A 23403-nucleotide genomic window follows, 5' to 3' on the forward strand; every position below is an offset into this window, starting at 1 on the left:
CTTTTTGGCGAATAGATACACTAGAAGTGTAGTTAAAGAATGACCTTTACTCTTGTAACCCTTGAAACCTCTTCGGCGAATACAACCATTTAAACTAACCTGGATATACTCTTTGTTAGTAGCTTCTTCCTCCTCCTCTCCTCCTCCAATGTGCACAACACCACCACCACCACTCTATAACTCTCAACTCAGAAAACAAATAATAGTAAAAATGAAGTGAACAAAAGGCTACTGAAAAGTAAAAAACTGAGAAAGAGGAAAGAGATGCATGATAGGGTTTATAAAATTAGAAAACATTCAAAATTGTTGGTGGTTGGGAGAATTGTTGGTGGTTAGGAAATCATTAAGTTATCATTAATTTTCTTTTGACTTAATAATTGAGAGACAAATATGTAAAATTAGAGGTGGATGGTGAAACATTCAAAGAAAATCATTCTTACATATTTATCTTTAAACTTTTAGAGGATTATAAACTAAATGACGTTTTATTTAATAATGTTATATTCTTATATGAGATTCACTATATCACTAACACACCATTGATAATATCGCTTAATAATTTTTTAACACAACTTGAAATTTTAACCGAGGAAAATAAAAAATATTAATATTAACCTATATTCACTTATTTTATTGAAAATAGTTGCGTATTTGAAACTCTGGTTTGGTTAAATACTTTACAATTTCCAAGGCAGATTTTTACATTCCCATACACTAAATTTTTGAACATGAAGTTATTGCTTTGGCGTGGAATGAAAATAACTTAAAAATAACACATGACATTAGTAATTATAACCACAATGGTCTTAAAACAAGCAAAACACACACATTACAGTATTAATTATAACAACAATTCTCTTAAAACAAGCATAATGTACACCAAATTTCAGCTTAATTTTTTTATTCCTTTTTGAAAGGAGTTACTATTTTTTTTTCTAAGATCAAATGAATGCTGACAAACATGTACACTAATATTATCAATATTACAACTAATAAAGTACATTTAATAGTATTTTTTTATATACAATTAATAATATTAATACTATAGAATTCATTTAAGATTATTACCCCTCACAATTAACAGTATTATAACCAATAAATATATTCAATATATTTAATACTATTTTTTTAATATTTTTTTAAAGAAAGCTAATAAATTATAATTACAATTATCTTAACTGTAGATATATAACTTTTTAACATGCTCTTATAAAAAAAATAAATTAATATTATAAATATAATTTAATTTAACCAGTTAAATTACTAACCTATATTCGTCTGGAATCTTAATTACAAAAATATGACGACAAATTCTGAATGAAGTTTTCTTTTTATCTCAAATTCTAAATAGCACACTTAAGTACAATCTCGAAATTATTTAATATGAAAAAGTATGACTTTAGTTGTAAGATGTAAGCAAAATATTTTGCAATTACAATACTTCCAGAAATTAAAAAAAATCATTTTAGTTATTTTAGTTTTCCTATTATGCTGCATTCATAATTTTATTCACTATTTTTTTTAAATAGAAAGTTTCCATTATTAAAATATCTATGATTTTGGTGTAATCCTTAATTGTACTGTATTATGGAAATTCTAAATCTAACATTTTTCAATATGGCGTAATTAAATATAAAATATAAAAATAAAAGAATTAAACTATAAAGAGAAAAAGAAAAATATTTAAACCAAAATTATTTATTTGCGAAGATGCGAAAAGACTATTATGTATCTTTAGTATGCTGATGGGTTTCTCATATACTTCTGCCGAAATCAAAATAGAAAATGCTCTCATAAGGAAATTGTGTGCAGTGTGGAATGTATGAGCCAATACTTTGAATTGAGCATTCTTCACTCTTCGGCTCACTGTGAGTTCTCTTTTGATCTGCATTTTCTTTCTGCATTGCGACTCCTGTGAGATTCTGTCTGGCTTTTGGAATCAATTAAATTATTTTGTTTTCCATTTTTTTGTTATTTTTGTTTTTCGGCCGAGTTTCTGTCTATCTAAACACCTATTAGGGTATTCATTGCGCAAAAACTACAAAATTATGTGAAAAAATGGGGAAAATTTTTCTGAAATTTGTGTGAGTCTAATTTTTATGGTTGATAATCATGCATGTTCAATTAAAGAGTGTTTCTTTGTTATATGAATATTTAACTACTTGTTCAATTTGTTAAGGTTGTGTTTGGATGATGATCCTTATTTAAGATAATTATTTTTATTTAAAATAAAATAAAATTGTATTTTCTTAATATAAATCTTAGGGTAATAAAAACTAGCTTAATTAATTTTTTATGCATGCACTGTAATTAATTATTATTTTAAAAAAAAAATCTTTTGAGATATTTTTTCGTAAAATTTGATTGTAAATATGCAATTTTGGTGTAAGATGGTTGAGTTATGTTTCAATAACCGTAGCTTGTGTTTTTTTTCTTCTTACACTTAAACACTTGTTCACAAGTTAATTTTGTCAGCATCAATACAGTAATACCACATTCTGAAAGTAGGTGACAGACCTTGAACATGGTTCCATCCGATGTTTGTCCGACGGAAGATGCAATTAAGATATTTATAGAGCACTTGGTAGACCCATTGCTGCCAGCAAAGTCTTCTGTTCAGGATTACCCATCACCATCTCAACAGAAGTTAGTAGCAAGACAGGTGTTTATTTTGTTTACCTCTCTTTGTGTTTTTATAACCATCCAACTATTAAATCTATGAGGTTTTTTTGGACATTAATTTTTATGATTTGTTTTATTGGTTGTTTTGAGGAAATATTGACTTTAGGAATTGTTCAACATACTAGAGATTGTTTTCACTTATATTTTCCTTATTCTTACTTTCTATTTAGATTACTTTCATGTTTTGGTTGCATGGAGTATTGAAAGCATGTTTGTACCTTGTACATTATGACTACAATGCTATTTCATTTACTTTTGTCCTTGTGCATCTCATTAAAAATGGAAATAAACAATCTATGTTCATATTACCTTATGATTTATAAACTACAATATGAGTTTAGATCTATAGGAGAGCAGGAGGAGGATAATTGTTGGGAATAATCCAAGTGTGAATCAAAGTCTCACATTGGGTAAAAGAGACAAAGTTAAACACTATATAAGATGAAAAACTCATAAACTCATTGCCTTTAGGTTTTGGATTAAAAGTGGTGTCAAATATCTTATATGTGTTAATATATATATATTATATATATATTATATATATATATATATAATGTATGTATGTATGTAACCTCCCCCTAATGATATCCCTCCTATAAAAATATAAACCAATCAATATCATCTCTAGTTACTGATCTTCCTGTTTGATTGTTTTTTCTGTTTCAGGTGCGATCGGTTGTCTTACTTTACAATTACTACCAAAGGAAACGACATCCACAACTTGAATATCTTCCATTAAATGAATTTTCCAAGTTGGTTGTGGTTTTGAGGCCAGCTTTATTAGCACATATGCAATTCATGCAAAATTCACATGAAGAAGAGCTCACTAACGTGGAGAAGCAACTATCATTGACAGAAAAGATGATTATGGAAGCTTGTGATGTATCTAAATCTTTAGATGCATCAAAGAATGTTCCTAATATAGAGGGATGGCCCATTACAAAAGTAGCTATCCTTTTAATTGACAGTAAGAAGGAGAAATGCTTTTTGCTGTTTGGTTCCATTACCAGTGGGGTATGGTCTCTGGTAGAAAAAAGTTTGGACACCTCCAGCCAAAGTTCTCTGATTTCGAAAGGTCTGGACACCTCCTGCCAAAGTTCTCTGGGGTTGAAAGGTCTGGTTACCTCCAATCAAAGTTCTGAAGTTACACCGGGAACAAAACAATATAAAAAGAAAAGAGTCCTTAAAAAATCTTCAAAGGATGAATTAAAAGTCAACGAAGATGTGTTTCTGCAAGTTGGGTATTCTGCTATAAAGGAAGCCACAGGTAATTATTGCATTTTTTTATTTTTAATATTTTAATTTTATCATGTGCTTCTGAGACACAAATAGCTGAGTATGATTCGTGTACTATGGTACAGGTATCAATAATACTGATATTTTTCTTTTGGAGAGTGGCACTATGTATTCTGAGAGTAAAGAGAAGGAAGCTTCTCGGTTTTATATAATGCAGTGCTCCGAGACGATCAATGAAGAAGTTTTTGAAGTTCCTATCCAAGATTTAATTAAAAGGTTCGTTTTAATTACTATTGTGTGATGACTCAGATTCTGATGACAGGGAAATGGATCTTTGTTGTGTCCGGCATTCAGGTGTAGTCACGTGTTTTCTCCCTATTGCAGTGAAAAACGTACTCATGCTCATACAGTACTGCACATTAATGTCACTATCGAATCAAGTTATGAACTATTTACAAATCTTTGAGAATTAAATGCTATATTAGCCTTCTGTTTTGTTATATATAAGAAAAATATAATTATGCAAAATGTTTTTGGGTAGATGAATGATTAATTGTTAGCAAAAAGTGTTGCAATCTTATTTAAAGGGTGTGTTTAGCTGAACAGAAAACGTTGTACAGTCTGTTTCTTCTGCGGTAATATATTTATTTATTTAATTCTTAGACATTTGTCTCTTTGCATTTATATGACCTTCACAAAGAAGTAAAGCTGACTCTGTACATGTTTCTGAATAACGTTTGTGTCTTCATTTTGCATAGCTTGCAGGGACCTTTGGTCACTAAGAGTTCTGGAAGTTGGATGATCACTCCTGTAATGGACTACTTTCATGTGCTTCCATGCTATGAAGTAATATCAAAGTGGATATCCAGGTTGACATGTTCTCCTTTTTTTAAAAAAAACTGTTTTTTTAGATTTTAGCAGCATTTTGAATTCCATGTTCCTTAAGGAATGATATTTTACTTGATGCTTAATGATTTCATCAAGTACACTTTACTTGAGGTCATAAGTTTAGCAACTTGGGAAAAAAAGTAAAAAGTATAAATATTGTTCTGCTTTTCAAATCTCATTTCAGTTACAATGATTGTGCTTAAACCACTTGCTCATTTATGGTACTAATTTCAGTTGCACTTTTGACCGAGTCTGTTTTGGTACCTTTACAACATCAAATTCATAGTGGGATTTACTAATATTCTAGCATTTCCAAGCCTTGATATCATAGAATTTAAAGAGGTTCTTTAGTGTTAACATATAGTTTTTCTCAGAATTATCATCTGTCACAACACAAGTAATAATGTAGAGTTAATGTATGAGATTTTCAAATATTTGCTCATGGAGTTCCTACATGCTTATTGGATTATTTTTGGAAATTTTTTCCAAGATCCCCTCCATTAGCTGTCGGAAATCCTTAATACAATGTTCTTCTATTTTTAGTCATTTTCACTTTTTTTTTGTCCTTATCTCCATTCACTTCTTGTGTAATATATTCTATCTTGGCAGAGAAGCATTCTCAAATACTTTGCAAGATACAAGGGTAACAGAGAAAAATATAAAGGTGGACACCCCTGAAGTAACAGAATTTTATGTAAATGAGGACATGTTTACCGCTCATGATAGTAAGCCAAACAATGATAATATTGATTCACCAAAGCAGAAAGAGAACACTGGAAGTTGCACACTTGCATTATCTGATTCTATATATGAGCCCATGGAAATGACCATGAATGAAAATTCAATTTTAAAATCAAAGATCAAAGAAAAGTATCAGTATATTATTGACAATACTGTACAAGTAGATGAAGATCTTGAAAGAAATAATCCATGTGTGAAGTATAATTTTAACGGCCCTGCAAGTACTGTCAAGGTTTGTAACTTGCTTACCTTTCTAGTTATTGAACTTATTGATTTCATTAAATCATGTTCATATGTGCTTTCTTTGATTATCTTTCCTAATAATTTTTGTGTTTGGACGAGTTTTTTTGGATTCGGGGAGCAATTTTACATCTAAAATTATGACGATTTTGGCTAGATTTTCTTTTTACTCTGAGAAAAGATCTTTTTCAAAACACAAGCTTTGTGATCTCTTAGTTAACCTATATTTTAGCTATTTAAGTATCCTTAAATTTTCCAAGATTGAAAACTTCCTATCGTGTGCAAATCATATAGCTGCCATATTTTTGGCATATGCTCCCTTAGGTAATCTATAATTTATCTATACAGAAATCCTTAATGCAAAAATACTAAATAATTGCAAACTTCCTGTGGTATATGCAGATACTTAAATTATGACTATTTTGGCTTGAGAAAAGTTTTTTTTCAAAACACAAGCTTTGTGATCTCTTAGTTAATCTATAATTTAGCTATTTAAGTATCCTTAATGCAAAAATACTCCAAAATTGAAAACTTCCTATTGCATACACATGATATAGGCGCCATATTTTTGGCATGTGCTCTCTTAGGTAAGCTATATTTTATCTATTCAGGAATCCTTAATGCAAAAATACTCCAAAATTGGAAACTTCCTATATTATGCACATCATACAGCTGCCATACTTCTAGCATAGCTGAGATTGTTGTTTTGGATGTATGCAAAATGTCTCGATGGCAATCAAATTTACTTTCAGAATCATTGTTTTTGTCCAAAACCATTTAACTTTGGACCTACTAATCAATATATATATATATATATATATATATATATATATATATATATATATATATATATATATATATATATATATATATATATAAACCTTTTCTGACCCTAATTTATGTACACTTGTACAAATGGAACGAGAAGCTGGGTTAAATAATTTAGAAAAGTACTTGAAAAATAAATCATCTTCATTTTTAATGAACTAAATCCCTTGAAAATAGATTCAATAGAGGGGCTTCTGCTAATCTTGAAAAAGGTTGGCCAAACACTACCTAAGAGTTGCATTTTGTGAATAATTCATTACTGCAATGAAGATTGTGATTTCATTATGGTATCTGTCCCTATGAGCATAACAGCTTAGATATATGCCAAAGTCCAGAAGAGGAGTCCTCATGAGTAATTATCAACTTATGATAAAGTTATAATAGTTAAATTTATCGAATTGTTTAGAATATTTCATTCATTAAATTCTTATGTAAATGTACCAAAATTCGTTTTGTGAATATTAATTTAAGCTTTGTAAAATTGTCAAACGGTCATGTTTATTATTTATGAAATATTTTTAATACTATTATTCTATTGATATATAAATATGTTGTTGCTTGTCATGTAAGTTCTCAAAATAAGTTTTTTTTCAAAGTTTATGAATTCAAATAATAATTATGTTTCTAAATGAGCTGCACCTCTCTGCCATCCATGATTGTTGAGCTTAGTTCAGTTGTGTATCATCTGTAACCTAACTGAATGCCATTGTTTTGTTAGGCTTTAAATGTTGATTCAACAAATATGCTCGTTACTGAAGGTGGAACCAGCAATCTTGCTTCTTTGCACAATAGTTATGCCAATAGGCCCAATATCTCACCTGAAAAAGGCACTGTAGATGGCCGTATTCTGATTTCAAATCATTCTGCGTCAGATCAAGAGGAGCTCAAAGTTCTTTCAGATTCGAAAAAGATATTGACTCAAACTGCCCTAGCTACTTTGATACGAAGGAGGAATGAATTGGTAAAACTTCATTGCGTTCTTCTATTTACAATAATGATTATACTCTATATTCATTCTCAGTAGCCATCAATGGGCACTGAGAACACACACTCGTATCCTAGGAGAACATATATACATGTAATCTTAAGACATATATATAGTTCTATACAAATGTAATAGTAACTTGGTTGAATCCGTACGCCATTTGTTTTCATCATTTTTGGCTTACCTACCACTAAGCTTTTAATTTTAGAAATAACTAACGAGTAGCACATATTACCCGATGTACATGCTTGCATGTGTTGTTGTGACTATTAAAGCAGTATTCTGCTTCCATAGCCATATCTACTATGCTGGTTTTACTTAAATTTAAGGATTACATTGCTACTGCTTTGAATGTTAAAAAATTCTATATTTGCATATATCTGAGATTTAGTTACTCCATTCAGGCCCTTCAGCAGCGCAAGATAGAGGACGAGATTGCTGTTTGTGATGGAAATATCCAGAAAATATTAAGTGGTGTGTTTTCCTTTCAGTGTCCTGCGTTTTTCTTCTCTGGTATTTTCAGTATGACCCCCTACCCCATTGGTGATTCTCATGGTTTATCCTCTCCTAATTGTTATTTTTGTTCTTATTATTAATACTGTTATATTTCTATCTATCAAACTCTAGAGTAAGTCTGATACTGGTTTAGGCAGTGATTATTGGCTTCTTTTAGGCATTTTTATCACTTTGTATGATTTTCTGTCATTTGCAAGGTATTCATTAAACTCAATATTGTTTCTATTCAACCTCTCCGCCCCTGTTTTTCTAGGGTCTGTCCATGGTGTTGGGATCTTCCAAATTCAACTTACGTAAAAAACATTTCAAATAATACACACACATAAACATACATATAGGGAATATGCTGTGTTGCCAAGATATTGTGAATTCAACAAGCATACTCAAGCTGCTATGAGGATCTCTGATCTGCTAAATGAACAATTTTGTTAATGATCAGCTGCTCTTTTTCCTTTGCATCTGATTGTGATGGCCGATATATGCTATATTCGCTGATGATTAAAGTCCTATTATATACTATGCAGAAGATTTTTTAATGGTAGAATTAGTTAGAGCCTGAGAAAATAATTGACTTCGAGCTGTGAACCAGATATACTAGAACTAAAAATGAACTGTGAACAAACACTGATTTTTCATGTGTCTTTTGGACAAATGTAGACGGGGAAGATAACTTTAGATTAAAGATTGAATCAATTATAGAAGGCTGCAATGGTACATGGCTCTGGAATCAAGAAAGGGTGTGTGGACAACAAATCCCACCTCTTAAGAGGAAAAAATTGTCAGAGGCTGTCTTTATCACACAAAGTTCATGCCAGGTAAAGCAATGTTCTATTTACATTCTTGGAGTCAAAGGTGAAAATGTTATCTCTTATATGATGCTTTATTATTCAATTTAGTAGTGTGCACACAGGATCAAATGATTGTGTTGCTAATTTCTTGGAAGCATTGTTTCTGGTAGACGTAAGTACTGAAGCTAGAATGAAATGGTTTAAAAAGTATGTAGGGGTTTAGGGTATGTTAATTGTAAGTTAATTTGAACAATGCCGCTCATAGAATTGTTTATACGCTGCTTGGTTTCATCTGTACAATTGTACACATTTTTACCACTCGCCAAAAGCTCATTTTTGACAAATGACTTATTTTCATTTTGTGCTGTGTACATCTCTGTGAAGCACCTCAGTTTGACTTTATCACCTACCTTTGTTCTGTGATGTTTTCTTTTCTTGTGTGGCATTTTTCAATTATACATTTTGGTAGTGATCTATCACCTTTAAAAAATATATAAGAACATTACTTATCAATTAGCTGAACAAGTCCCCTATCCTCCTTATTTTCATTGAAATAAAGTATTTAGAACTATGGAAATCTTGCAGGAACTAGATGATATATGTCGCACAAACAATTGGGTCCTGCCAACTTATCATCTATCTCAATCAGAGGGTAAGGCTATCTAACCTAAACTTTAAGCACAAGCGGCATAAATTCTCTATATGAATCAAGAAATAATTAAGATTTGATCATTGTGCTTTTTGTTCACCTTATTAATGGCCAATAGTTATTCATGTGTCTACGATGAGAAAATATGATACACCCTAATCTGACAAATCAAATCTAACTGGTGTTTCTATTGAAGGTGGATTCAAAGCCAATGTAACTGTTAAAGGAGTGGAGTTTCAGTGTTCATTTGAAGGTAAAATGGGTTCCAGTCCTTCTGAAGCAAGAGAATCAGCTGCAGTTCAGATGATAACGAACTTGAGAAGTATAGCAAAATTAGAAGAGTGATATTGGAAGATTAGAAATGATCTGTTTCCCTTTTTGTTACTAGTCTTTTCTAGAATTACATCAATCTGGCAAAATATCATGTCAGTCTTCGATCATTTTTACTGAATTCTGTTAAAATGACTGCATTTTCTAATCTCTTCGGTTCTGGGATCTTGCATTTAACACAAATGATATTGATATGTGATTAATTCTTGTCAACTATGTTGTTTATTATTTCAATTTTTCCCTCACCTTTTTTCGTTTACATAGTTGCTAAGTTAGGTCGTGCTCCATCTTATTTTTTTTCTTCGGAATATATCCTTAGAATGTATTTATCAAATTATTAAATGTGTTTAATATTTCTACATCTTAACTGTTCTTTTACTCTGTAAAATCGTGTTGTACATATTTTTGAGTTTTTTCTTGTGAGAAGTAAACACAACAACAAAAAGGACCATCTAAGAAAATAAACTAGTGAGGGAGAAAAACAGATGGCAATAAACTTGGCAACTAAATAAAAATATCAAAAGTTTGATAGACATGCAACACATGCTTAGAAAGCTAATAAGGACAAATTAACTTATTTAAACTCTTTCTGGTTGATAGAAACAACTCAATACAATAGTATACTAAAGGTCACCAAACTTGTGTTTCTCTGGTTATAGAGAAAAAGAGAAAGTATTTTCATGTGAAAAGAGATGCGTGGATTAGAGAAACTTGTTTGAAGGAAGTTGCTATGAAGAAAATGGAAGACGTGGGTTTCACAATATTCTTGTCGTATCTTTATAATGGTGAGATTTGGAAAGATAGCTAACTAGTCTATGCAATTTCAAAAAAATGACCAAATTTATGATTATGTTATGTTATATAGCATATATAATAGATTTTGTTATGTTATATACCACAATTAATTCTAATTTATAATTTTTTTAATGATACTTAATATGTTGTAAATATATTTTTGAATTTTAATAACATAAAATTTAAGTTTTGATATTATATGAAATAATTTTGATTTGTTATAAAATACATTTTTTTAAAGATTTTATAATGATTTATTTTTTCATTTTAATTTAACATTTATTCTAATTTTAATCTATATTTTCAACAAATATTTTTTAAAAAGTAGTTATATTTTATTTTTAATATAGAGTACTTTGATAAATTTTAAATATATCAATTTATAACTTTTTATTCTATCACATCAACTAAACCGCTCTTAAATTTTTCATTATTTTTTTTTACTTATTTTCCTGTTTAACCAAATAATTGCTTTTTTTTTTGTTTTTTTTTTCGCTAATTCATTTTCATCCCTCACCTCGTTTCAAATAAAACATATAAGAGAAGCACTGTGCAGACAGAAGAGTAGCAATCACCACAATCCACAAGAGATATTTACCTTGCATGTAAAGTGTTTAGAAAGAGTTCCTCTATAACAACCTGATAACAGGTCCCAATACTAACATGGTTTTATCTTGAATGAAAAAGCAAAAAACAAACTGATTTCAACTTCAAACTTAATAATCACATATATTTCACCTTATTAAAGTTTCAGAAAATATCTTATCTTAATTTTGATTTACAACACTTGCTGCTAAAAGACATTCAACATGAAAGAAAAAAACAATACTAAACTAAATGCATGATTGTCAGTTGACATAGAATAATTATTATAGTTGCTAGTGGTTGACAACAGAAAACAAAAGTTCTATCCTCTGAGAGCATAATGCTAAACATGCTGTTGGCATAAATATCTAATCCTAATATCCTACAAATACAATCATTGAGAATGTAGACTACAGCTTTGGACAATTGTGGCTTTTGGGGGTAGAAGGAGATGGAAGAAACTTCTGTACTCAATCAAATGACACTGAAATTAAAAAAAAAAAATCCCGACTTTACAGTAAAATTCTTTCTTTTTTAAATCATTAAGGAAAATCCCAGTAGTTAGAAATTTGCATCATCCTCTACAAAATTCAACAAAAACTTCAAAACCGAAGCCTTAAGATCCCCATTCACTCCTTTATTTTTTGTTTCAAACACACCCTTCATAATTCTTGTGTAAAGCCTTTCAAGTTGTGGAATGCTGAAACTTTCACTACGCTTCACAAAAAGCTGCTTGACAGATTCCACTTTTCTCAAAAATTCATCATCTAGCACTGTGACATCCTGGGGACTGTTGCCATCAGCAAGGTTGTGTGTACAAGTTCCATGCAAGTTTTCTTCAATTGACATAGGTTCAAGCCCTTTAGCATTAGTGTCATTAGGTTGATGCTCCCGGGAAGACTTTGGCGGAACAGAATCTTGCGACTTGTCTTCTGCTATCAACACAATTTGAATGAACTTTAAAATCACTATTTGAACTGAAGTTTGCAGGTATATGGAAACAAGTGAAGAAGAAACTAATTTGAAACCAAATCACACAAATATAATATTTGTTTTAAGCATAACCAAGCACATAAGTGTGTTAAAAGCAAGGACTTGAAAAGCAAAGATGTCTACCCACTCATAACTATCATGCCTCATACCTGCATGCACTTCGGTGATCTTCTTAGCTCGCTTCAATGCCTCATAACTCTGATCCACGTTAACCTCTGGTTGGACATGACGAAGTCGAGCACTCATTCTAGTACCAGTACCCAGCTGCACAACAGGAGAAGCAGGGAATGTTGAATCCTCTAATTCATCAGACAGTTGAACTGGGCCACCTTGGCTAGCAATCTTGTCACAATAAGCAACCAGTGCTGGATCCATTTGTGAGAGCATTCCATGCACCTGAAGAAGTACAGAAAAGAAAAAATAAGATACGGAGGAGCACTTGCTAGACAGCAGTCAACATCAAGATGTAAAACTTCAGTCCAGAGAAAGTCCATGCACCGCATCACGCAGCTCACAAGCTCTACTGACAATCCTAGCACCGTTGTAATCCTCTCCATTGTAGGCCTGAGTTGCAGAAGAACCAAACTTAAGACATGCTTTGAATATTAGAATTAGTGTATGAAGCATTTTCAATATATATAGCCCAACTGCCCCCGACCAAAAAAAAAAAAAATTAAGGCACAAATACATGCCTTTGCATTGGATACAATAAGATTGATATCCTGCATGAATGCAGTACATGTAATATATTGGCCATTATCAACATGCTGCAGGATGGTAGCCATGTCTATTGGGTTCTGTATAATTGACCGGTAATTTGGTGCATCTTCGTCTGACACTGGATAATGGAAGGCATTAAATCTTTTGTCATACAGTATCCTGTAACATGGACAAAAATACATATATGTATTGAGAGAGGATGCATCCAGTTAATTAAAGGTATTAACGAGCCATACAAAGCCAACAACAGTACATTAAGCAAAAGTTGACATACCGGTTGCAAATATCTCTAAGGCACATTCGTAACCTGCGAAGTGCATGTTGCTCAGCTTCCACCTTTGCTTTTAGCTCAGATACTTTTGGACCAGTAGCCAATTTTGGTGCCTTAGGAAGTTCAGGGAGGTATCCCGTATCTTGTGACTTCTTGTTGATTCCCTCCAACAATATTGACATAACAGCTTCTATTAAAAGATTGAAAAACAAAGTCCTATCTTTGGCACATGGCATATTCACTTGATAACTGTTGCAAAGAGAAAGAGGGTGAATGGAGAACTAGAAACAAAGGCATGGAGAGTACTTTCAGATTCAAAGAAAAAAATATTACTCAATTTTCAACCTTTGCATTTGAACAAACCTACAGTCATTTAACTACTTTGGGAATAACCAATCACATAGACTTCAGTAACGTGATAGGGCACTGAATACTGACGGTAAATATTCTACTACCTCCCTTAAACTAATTTCCCCCATACAAAACCATCCACTAAAAATGATATAATTACATACATAGTACTGGTAAAGAAAAAGCCATTTTCTTTGCCTTGGAGCTAAAACAATATACTTGCAGTAAATTATATCATGCATACATTGTGCGATGAGGGAAAACTGAAGTAGGCACTTCCTCAACTTCAGCAGGTTCAACAGAGGATGTACCAAGCAGTAAGATAGGCAGGTCAGATGGTAATTCTTCCAGCAAAGTCAGGAGAACAGCCCTGAGCTGCTCATGAGACTGCAGGATAATTTAAAACAATCAAGCTCAGTTCATATTAAAAAGTAATTTTGGGCATTAAAATCAGTTCATTTATCATATATAATTACAGGTAACCAAGATATACTCACAGTTTCCCACCAAACATCAAACTGTGGTAAATAAAGAATTGATGGTGTTGTTCTTCTAGCTTCACTAAATATATGTACTAATGCCTCTTCTGGTGTCTTTGCACTGGGATCTGACAGAAGAGATGGGAGTCCTAATGAATGCACAGGAAACTTTTCCAGCTCATGTAAAACCGCAGGGCCAAGATGATCCTGTTAAACTAGAGCAGTAAGTATATTCAATATTAAGTTGCTGTAATGAATAATTTATCAACAACAACATAAGGTTACAAGAAAATTACCAGCCCTGTACCTTCACCACCACAAAGTAGAAGCCTAGGTCGATACACAAGTGGAATTGCAGACCCGTAGGACAGCATTGAAAGTTTAGTCAACTCAGATGCAATAGAAGCTGCGGGGAAAATATCAGATATAACACTCATGGCTTTCTCTAAATGTCGCTGGAGACATGGTTGAACTACTAGAGACAATGGCCTAGAGTGCACAATGGCTCCTCTATGAGCAGCAGGAGTAATAGTAGACATTGCTTCAATAAAATGAGTCTTTTCTACATTGACAGAATCAACATCTATAACAAATTTGTCATCACTTGTATAAACTTGTGGATACTTTTGCCGAAATGCATGGATGGCAGCTTCAGTACAAAGAGCTTTCAGATCAGCACCACAGTAACCTACACAACTGGCTGCAAGTTCCTTTTTCAGCTCATTTGGAGGAGGATGTTTCCACTTACGAGTATGAATGTCTAATATCTCAGCACGTGCCTCACAACCAGGTAAGGGAAAGTTAAACTCTCGATCAAATCTACCAGGGCGTCGTAAGGCTCCATCAATAGCATCAATCCTGTTGGTAGCTCCAATTAAAACAACTTGCCCGCGAGAGTCAAGACCATCCATCAAAGCAAGCAAAGTGGACACAATTGAATTGTGAATTTGTTCCTGCTTGCTAGACCTCACAGGTGCAAGTCCATCTATCTCATCAAAGAAGATAATAGAAGGTTGATTCCTTTGTGCTTCCTCAAAGAGTAGTTTCAATTGTCTTTCAGCCTCACCAACCCACTTGCTCAGCACATCTGCTCCTTTGCGCATGTAAAAGCTAACCTTTTGGCCAGCTTTTGAAGCAGCACAAGCCAAAGCCCTTGCAATCAATGTTTTCCCTGTGCCAGGGGGGCCACACAACAACACTCCCCTAGGTGGAGTTATGTGGTAACTTGCAAAAAAATCCGGATATAGTAATGGAAAGAAAACCATTTCCTTTAGAGCATCAATGTATTCAGAGAGCCCACCTATATCATCAAAACTAACACTATCGTCAACCTGTAAGGGTTGGATATCTGCTCCACCCTTGGAGCTTGGTCCAGCAGTTTGAATCCCAGATGTAAGAGTAGCCAAAGCATCACCCTGATGACCCCAACCTGATGCAGCAAGATTTAATCCAAAAGCTGTTGTTCCATGCATGTCTAAGCCTCCAAAAAGCCAAGGTGGACCAGATCTGTTACCACCTCGCCCCCATGAAATAGCTGGGCCTTGGTCCAGCTCATCCACAAGAAGTGAGTCATCAGAATCTTCAGGCCTTGCTAAACGATGACGCTTATGAACTCGTGATCCACCTTTCCTTACATCCCTGCTGACCTTGGTACCCATACCTTGATGTAACACTCTTCGAGGAGACCTAGGCCGAGCCTTTCTTTCCTCCATAGAGAACCTCCGAACATCTGAACGATTCCGAAGATCATAGCGCCTTCTTCCATCCTGCTCTTCTTCACCCTCTTCATCATCACCATCTTCATCACCTTCATCTTCACCCTCTGCGTCCCCCTCAATCTCATTTTGGCCATCATCTGCATCATTTTCCTCAGCATCATTTCCATTTTCTGTTTCATCTTGATCAACCTTTTCCTCTGACAGGTCTTGCTCATCATCTGACTCTGAAATCAATCGTTCTATCACAGCACCCTTTGAACGACGAGGACGTAAGCCTTCACGTCGAGGTGCTGGCTTAGTATTGTCTGCTCTTTTGCGCTTAGAAGACATCAAACCATCCCGTTTGACTCTATTTTTAATCTGGTTTCTCAATGAGGGATATGCAGGTCTCTGGAACACAGACACATACCTTCAGCCCAAATTATAGCAAATTCAAGTTTATTAAACAAAATTTTGTATTATTGAGTATAAAACCTCACCATTAAGTCTTCGTCTTCAGCTCCAGAGCTATCTGTAAAATCTTCAAGATTTACATTAATCCTTCTCTTCCTTGTTGAACGGCGAAGGTTGGCAGAGCCAGACTAAGAGAAGTACAGATAAAACAACCCGAGGATTTAGATACATCCCATGTAATACTGATGAATTATAGTAAGCATCTAATCAAATTCAGCAAATGACACAATTCAGAGTAATGGGTGAAATAGAATGCAGAGTCCAACATTAGAAAAACAATAATACCCACCACTACCTACTAAATTCACACCCTTCGATCTTTTTTAAAGAATTATACCAATTCATAAAAACAATCAATTGCGTTTGCCTGTCAAAAATATCTCAAAAGAAGCCAAAACAAAGAAACAGGGAGAACAGTTATTGTGCACAATCATATTCAGCAAAGCAGAGACCAGAGGTTGATGAAGTTAAGGTATCTGATTATAGATCAAGCAAACTTGGTTGCTAAAGTAGAACATTTTGTTAAGTTATCAGTGAAGGCAACATAGATTAGATTGGAAGAAACTATTACATCTAGAATTTTATACATAGATAGTAAATAATTTAGTGCTTGGTTGCTATAATCAATTGTCAGTATGACACTTGTTATATTTGAATAGTTCTATATTAAAATGGACACTGCAGAGCAGTTATTTCTATAAGCAAGTACAAACTACTTTGCAGTAAACTTAAAAATATTATGCAGGATTTTAGAAAAAGCTCTCTGCCAATCCCAAATTTTGCTAATAATAACCCCCAAATGAGTACGAGTCAGAACCTGGTGATTTACAACTAAACACATTTCCAGCACATTTAGAGGAAAACTTCTTTGAAGAAAATAGTATACAAATACAACTAATTAATAGTGAGTATTCTGAGCAAACAATTGTTTTCGTGTTTGGATATAATTCTTTTAAAAACACAAACAGAGACTACTAACAAAGACACAACATCATCAATTGTCCACAGCCTTATCTTAACTTCACGAGAGAAGAAAAGATAGCAATTTGTTTTTAAATTCTAAAAAGACGACATAAACAACAAAAAAATGAGTCTTGTGAAGCATTCATACAAACACACATCAGTATACAGACCATTTGAGCTAATTACATCAAATACCATTGTCCACATAAAAGCCTTGACAATTAGTTAGAGGACCTTTGAAAGAAAGAGCCAGGTAGGGAAACATTTCACACAAGAGGACTGTGAATCAACAAAACAGAATGAGGATTCACCTGGATAAGATGCAAATGGATTCAAAGATCACAGTCAAGTAACAAATAACAATGGAAAGCACAAAGCAGTATTATGATAAAGCAACTGTTAGGATCTAGGATGTTAGGATAGATTGGGTTGAGGACTGAGCGATTAAAGGTGTGAGGGTGTCGGTTGTAAAGGGGGAGTGGGTAAGAGCTGCTATAAATAGAGCTCTTGTAACTTTGTAGAGGATATCAAGTATATTTTGTTGTAAAGACAAGATTCTAGCCTGTAGAGGGAGGTTATGCTCCCAACCAGGGAGGTTATGCTCCCAACCCATTCTTTGTACAGTGCCTATTCGTTCTAAAATAAGAGAATTTCTTTCATTCATCTTTGTATTCTGTTGGGTGAGAGTGTGTTTGGTTTAGGTTTCAGACATAGAAACCTAACAAATTGGTCCGACCTGCCGTTTCGAGAAGCGGCCGGATCATCCACAGCACTGCCGTATCAATAGGAGAACTATTGGTTATCCTTAGGAGAGGGGTGTCAGATCAAGAAGGGATCAAGACGTTATCAAGAAACTGTCGGATCCAAATTGGGTGCGAAGCGAAGATGGAGGGAAGCACGGAGGGACGATTGGAGGCTATGGAGATTACGATGGAGCGGATGAAGGCGGAATCCGCCGTAGTGCGCCGGGACTTGCAAGAAATAATGAGGATGATGGGGGCACAGACTCACAACAATGAAGGACACTCAGATGGAAGTCAGACTTTCGTAAACGAGAACCAGCGACGGCGCGGGGAGGATATTGGAGGGAGAGTGGGTGGGGATCACCAGGAGGTGCAAAATCAATGGCAGAAAAGGGTAGAACTACCCACTTTCAAAGGGTTTGATCCGTTGGGGTGGGTCTCTAAGGCAAAGAAGTTCTTCGAGTTGCAAGGTGTGGCAGAGGAGGAAAAGGTGCGCCTAGTTGACATCAGTATGGAGGGGAGCGCTGGCTACTGGTTCAGAGCCTGGAAGGAGAAAACCAAGAATCGTTCTTGGGAAGGTCTGAAGGGGGTAGTAGTGCTGCGATTTGGAGAACGGAACGGGGGTACCATCTCTGAAAGGGTAGCGGCCAGTAAGCAGTCGGGAACCGTGGAAGAATACGTCCCAGCATCGAACGTGAAAGAATTGACGAAACTGAACGGTCGAGGACTGCCAGAATCGAACGAGAGAGGACGTCCGGAAGCGAACGTGAGAGAATTGCCTGAACCGTACGGTAGAGAACTGCCAGAACCCAACGGGAGAGGACTGACAAAGTCGAACGTGACAGGACGGCCGGAACCGAACGAGCTAGCACTACAAGCTGCGAACCCGAGAGGACTGAAGGAACCGAACGGTCGAGGACTGCTAGAACCGAACGGGAGAGGACGTCCGGAAGCGAACGTGAGAAGACTGCCCGAACCGTACGGTAGAGGACTGCCCGAACCATACGATAGAGGACTGCCCGAACCGTACGGTAGAGGACTGTCGGACCCAAACGCAAGAGGACGGCAGGAACCGAACGGTCTAGGAGGGATGGATCAGTGGGAGAGAAGCGTGATGGAAGAAGGAATGAAGGCTTCGGAGGGAAGAGTGGATGGAAGAATCAATGCGCGAGAAAGAAGAATGGATTATGTGAGGAGGTGGGCCAGCCAACAGAAAAGGGGGCTTGCAGTTTGTGATACACCGACAGAGGGGAGAGAGCGGCTTAAAGCAACGAAAGACATCGAAGACCATTCTCTCAGGGCCTGTGATTCTGGAAAAAAGGTGACCAGAATTCTGGGAGCTAATAGAATCCAGGAAGAAGGGAAGTTATTGGAGGAGGAATTGCCACCACCCAAGCCTCCGGACCTGAATTGGAGGGCAGTAGCCAGTGGGTTCACTTCATATGATAACAAGATGATGAAGAGGAGCCAAGAGACCAAGCTTTTCGGTTCCAACCTTGAGGACAAGGTTGTTCTGCAGCGGGATGTAATGTTAGGATCTAGGATGTTAGGATAGATTGGGTTGAGGACTGGGCGGTTAAAGGTGTGAGGGTGACGGTTGTAAAGGGGGAGCGGGTCAGAGCTGCTATAAATAGAGCTCTTGTAACTCTGTAGAGGATATCAAGTATATTTTGTTGTAAAGACAGGATTCTAGCCTGTAGAGGGAGGTTATGCTCCCAACCAGGGAGGTTATGCTCCCAACCAGGGAGGTTATGCTCCCAACCCATTCTTTGTACAGTGCCTATTCGTTCTGAAATAAGAGAATTTCTTTCATTCATCTCTGTATTCTGTTGGGTGAGAGTGTGTTTGGTTAGGTTTCAGACATAGAAACCTAACAGCAACTTTATCAGCTCCTCCATGATTCCATCATTAGAGTTTCCAGAAAAAAACATGGAGGACAAGTTTTAAGAAACATTAAAACCTGGTATGGTGAAAAAACAGAAACTGGATGCTGAATTCCAAGCCATGTAGAGGTACTAAAATTGAGCCTTTTGTTTGTCAAAAGGAAAATTAAATTAAATTGACAAAAAAGGAAAAATAAATACATAAAAAAAAAGTGAAAAACAATAAAATAGCAAATGTCTTTAGGGGCTGTGTGGCATTTTTTTTTCACTGCTAATAAGAGATATGCAACCTAGTTTTCCTTTTGTTTCTTGTTTTCTAAAGTTCACCCAGGAAATAATGAAAGCAGCCTTTTGATGTTTATTATTTACACTATTTCCAACATAAACTTTTGAAAACAGGGAACAGGGTGACAAGAGAAAATGTTTTCTCGACTCTAAAGCCAAACAACCCTGATAATTTCATAGATATGTCCACATTTTCACGTAATGAATTAGAGGGGCATGGAAATTTCATTGTCAATATCATATATGATAATATGAGTGACACAGAACCTATGGGATTTAAGCAACAAATAGAGTCATCCCCACTAAGAATTTTGCTTCTATAACTGATTTGGTATACAGACACTTACATTAGCATTAGAATCTTGTGGTTTCCGATTCCCTGGACGCAACATTTTGGCAATCTGAGAAGCTGCAGTCCTTGTCTTGTTCTTGTTTTTCCTTGTGCGCCTAAGATTTTGGTTATAAAACAAGTATGGTCGGCCATAAATGTTTGGCCTTGTCTTGATCCTGTCACTTGAGCGCACTTGTCTCAAATCAGGGCCATCTTGGCCTGACCGTTTTGGATACATGAAGCAATGCTAAATTTTGCAAATAAAAAATCACATAAACAGCATATCTCAGCCAGCAACACCTGCAGCAGAAATCAGCAGAATCTACAGCACATAAAAATTTTCAAAGAGAAATGCTTACAAACATTGCATACCAAGGTAATTATCAATTAGAAAGTCTTCTCCACAGCATCATACTAAACCCTTTCCCACTTACATGCATAAAAATTTAAACACACGTTGAAGAATCATAATATTAACATTGTTATATGAAACTTTGAGAAGTCAAACATATGTTTAGGATTATTTAGACGCAAAAAAAAAAAAATACATAAAGATGAAATTAAAAAGTTCAATTTGATTTTTTACATTAATACACAAAGTAAGTCATCATATAGGTACAGACAGGGAAGCTGCAGCTAAAGTCAAATGCAACATTCAACATGCTTGCAAGTATCAGGCCTAACATGCAATTCTCAAACTAACATAGTCATAAACACAGCATTTATAGTTAAAAAATAAAAAGTAACATAACAAATAACAAATAAAAAGAAAAAACATTGCAGCAAACAAACAAGAAGGAACCAAATAACCCAAATTCCATAAAATCAAAAAACAAAAACTAATCAGTGAACTTGGGTGTGAAGGGCGCGAATAATGGTGATTAGACAGCAGATACAGAAAGTGAAAAATCAGAGCACACCTGATCCCAAGGAATGAATGCAATAAGTTAGGGTTTCGGCGAAGGTCGCAGAAGGAAGAATAAAAGCATCACTTTGAGTTTCAGAGTCCAAAACCCTTTCTCTTGGTCCCTCCTCCTTCTCTCTTGTGAGTATTTTTCTCCTCTCCCCGTTCCCACTTAGCTTCCATCCAAATGCCGAAAATATTTCTCTACTGTCAAACTAGATCCGGGTTGACCCGTTACATACGACCCACATAGAAAAACAGAATTTATAATTGGGCCGCTCCAGAAAATAAATGTCCAAACATTTATAAACATATAAACAGTTTATTGCAACCAGTGTTTACCAATAAAACCGGAACATGATAATTTATTAATTTTATTATGATTAAATTAGTGATGATTATAGTGATAGTATTATTTGATGCATTTATTAATGAAGTAAAAAAAAAAAATCAACTGTATGAAAAGTATTATTTCAAGATGTGACATTATTCTCAATCAACTTATGTATTATTTTAAAAAAAAACATAGAATCTTCTTTCATTGGACAATAAGAAGATACACTAATTCATTCATTACTTATAACTTAGTTTTGTCGCTGTAAAATAAATTCTTTACATGTATTCTTATATCATTAAAAAAATCAAAAAGTAATTAAAAAATCAGTCAATTAAAATTTCGGACATTTAATTCACTGATTAATTATTACAATGTCTATAGTTAACCATTTGTGCTTAAGTATTTCAAATTTTCTAAATAGTACAAAGCTAAAAAAAAATCAGAATTGATTATAATAAGTTATTTAGAATAATTTTCACAAAATAAACTATTTCTTACAAACAATGATTTTTTCTATAGTAATTAAATATGAATCAAATCTCTTTTTTTTTTTAATTTCTAGAAATTTGATTACTAAATTATTTCATCTCAAATTAACTTTAGTTTTAAACAAATGGACCCTTGTTTTATTCTTTATTTTTTATCTTTTTATTTTTTCTTTAATTCTATAAAATAGTTCTTTGCGGAACACACAAGCAACACTAATAGAGGTGATTAATCTAAATATAGTTTTCTCTTCACTCTCTTTCCTTTTTAACTTATTACACTTAATTCAGTATATTTTATAACTATATATATAAACATATATCATTATTTTTTTAATGATTTAAAAAAGTAAAAATAGCATATATTAGTTATTAAATTAATATAATAAATTTAAAAATTGTAACAGTTATGCCGTTTTTTTAAAAAGAAATATATTTAACTATATTAATGTAGAATTTTTTTTATGAAAATTCAAAATTAAAGATATTATGGATACTTTATTTTTAAAATAACTTTTACAGTTACAAAATAAATAAAAAAATATCGTAAAAATATGCATTATAAAATAATTACAGTTTTATATATTGTGATAGATAAAAATAAATAAACAGATGCAGGTAAAATCATATGAAGACTAAGATTTACTATGAAAGCAATTTGATGAATTTATTAGTATGAAAGCAAAGTAAATTGGTCTAAGATTTGCTAATTAAGACTGAGACTTAGAAGGATCGTTTTACTGACCTTTTGAGAATAAGAAAAAAGGAATAATAATTAAAATATTATTTTTCTAGAATTTGTTAATTCATCATGCAATAATGGAAACAGTGATGATAAAACAAAATAACCCCCTTAAAATATTAACAATTATTATGAAAAATTACCAATGTTAAATGTAAGAATAATTACATCTATATATCATCGTTAAGTCTATTTAGCATGTAGTGTGCTAGCTTTTATGAATTGTGTCTATAGTAATACCTAGTTCTGTATCTAGATATTTAGTGCAGTTCCTCCATGTACTCTTGTATTAATTATTTATTATGTAATAAATAAAAGATTGTGAGACTAAGCCCACTAGAATTTCTGTTTAAATCTCAACTACCAACAAAATCATATATTTGCTGGAAGAAACTTGGTTCTCCCCTGACAAAAATAATAGACTAGAAAGACATTTACTGTGGCACTATGAAGCACATTTTACCCATTTTGGAGACTGAGGG

The 23403-nt window shown here is 33.9% G+C and overlaps 2 protein-coding genes across 8 annotated transcripts; one reads left to right on the forward strand and one right to left on the reverse strand.

The window, feature by feature from the left end:
- The first annotated feature begins 1731 nt into the window (after positions 1 to 1731).
- On the forward strand, positions 1732 to 10096 carry LOC108340827 (uncharacterized). Of its 3 annotated transcripts, none has more exons than XM_017578423.2 (11): positions 1732 to 1868; positions 2509 to 2662; positions 3349 to 3949; positions 4044 to 4194; positions 4677 to 4787; positions 5416 to 5779; positions 7334 to 7576; positions 8005 to 8074; positions 8774 to 8931; positions 9490 to 9556; positions 9750 to 10096. In XM_017578423.2, the coding sequence occupies exons 2-11, from the start codon at positions 2525 to 2527 to the stop codon at positions 9896 to 9898; spliced, it is 2052 nt and encodes a 683-aa protein (XP_017433912.1). In that variant the 5' UTR covers positions 1732 to 1868; positions 2509 to 2524; the 3' UTR covers positions 9899 to 10096. The 3 variants fall into 3 exon arrangements, with proteins under 3 accessions (XP_017433912.1, XP_017433909.1, XP_017433911.1); XM_017578420.2 differs by having other exon boundaries at positions 1739 to 1868; positions 2476 to 2662; XM_017578422.2 differs by having other exon boundaries at positions 1739 to 1868; positions 2487 to 2662.
- Positions 10097 to 11523: 1427 nt separating this feature from the next.
- Positions 11524 to 21559, reverse strand: LOC108340328 (ATPase family AAA domain-containing protein At1g05910). 5 transcript variants are annotated; one of them, XM_017577624.2, is made up of 11 exons: positions 21374 to 21559; positions 20470 to 20700; positions 16275 to 16376; positions 14374 to 16185; positions 14096 to 14284; positions 13843 to 13985; positions 13251 to 13496; positions 12949 to 13135; positions 12755 to 12820; positions 12406 to 12652; positions 11524 to 12198 (listed from the first exon to the last, which is right to left on the reverse strand). In XM_017577624.2, the coding sequence occupies exons 2-11, from the start codon at positions 20689 to 20691 to the stop codon at positions 11825 to 11827; spliced, it is 3588 nt and encodes a 1195-aa protein (XP_017433113.1). In that variant the 5' UTR covers positions 20692 to 20700; positions 21374 to 21559; the 3' UTR covers positions 11524 to 11824. The 5 variants fall into 5 exon arrangements, with proteins under 5 accessions (XP_017433113.1, XP_017433111.1, XP_017433112.1 ...); XM_017577622.2 differs by having other exon boundaries at positions 20470 to 20753; XM_017577623.2 differs by having other exon boundaries at positions 20470 to 20775.
- Between the last annotated feature and the right edge of the window lie 1844 nt (positions 21560 to 23403).

Source organism: Vigna angularis, chromosome 5 (assembly GCF_016808095.1).
Source record: "Vigna angularis cultivar LongXiaoDou No.4 chromosome 5, ASM1680809v1, whole genome shotgun sequence".
Taxonomy (NCBI): domain Eukaryota; kingdom Viridiplantae; phylum Streptophyta; class Magnoliopsida; order Fabales; family Fabaceae; genus Vigna; species Vigna angularis.

Excerpts from the sequence above, each read along its gene's own strand:
- LOC108340827 (XM_017578423.2), top strand. The coding sequence starts at position 2,525 with ATGGTTCCATCCGATGTTTGTCCGACGGAAGATGCAATTAAGATATTT. Across the intron at positions 2,663-3,348 it reads AGAAGTTAGTAGCAAGACAG|GTGCGATCGGTTGTCTTACT; the intron begins GTGTTTATTTTG and ends TTTCTGTTTCAG. Across the intron at positions 5,780-7,333 it reads GCCCTGCAAGTACTGTCAAG|GCTTTAAATGTTGATTCAAC; the intron begins GTTTGTAACTTG and ends TTGTTTTGTTAG.
- LOC108340328 (XM_017577624.2), bottom strand. The coding sequence starts at position 20,691 with ATGTATCCAAAACGGTCAGGCCAAGATGGCCCTGATTTGAGACAAGTG. Across the intron at positions 13,986-14,095 it reads TTGATGTTTGGTGGGAAACT|TCTCATGAGCAGCTCAGGGC; the intron begins GTGAGTATATCT and ends ATTATCCTGCAG. Across the intron at positions 12,653-12,754 it reads CTTGTGAGCTGCGTGATGCG|GTGCATGGAATGCTCTCACA; the intron begins GTGCATGGACTT and ends GTACTTCTTCAG.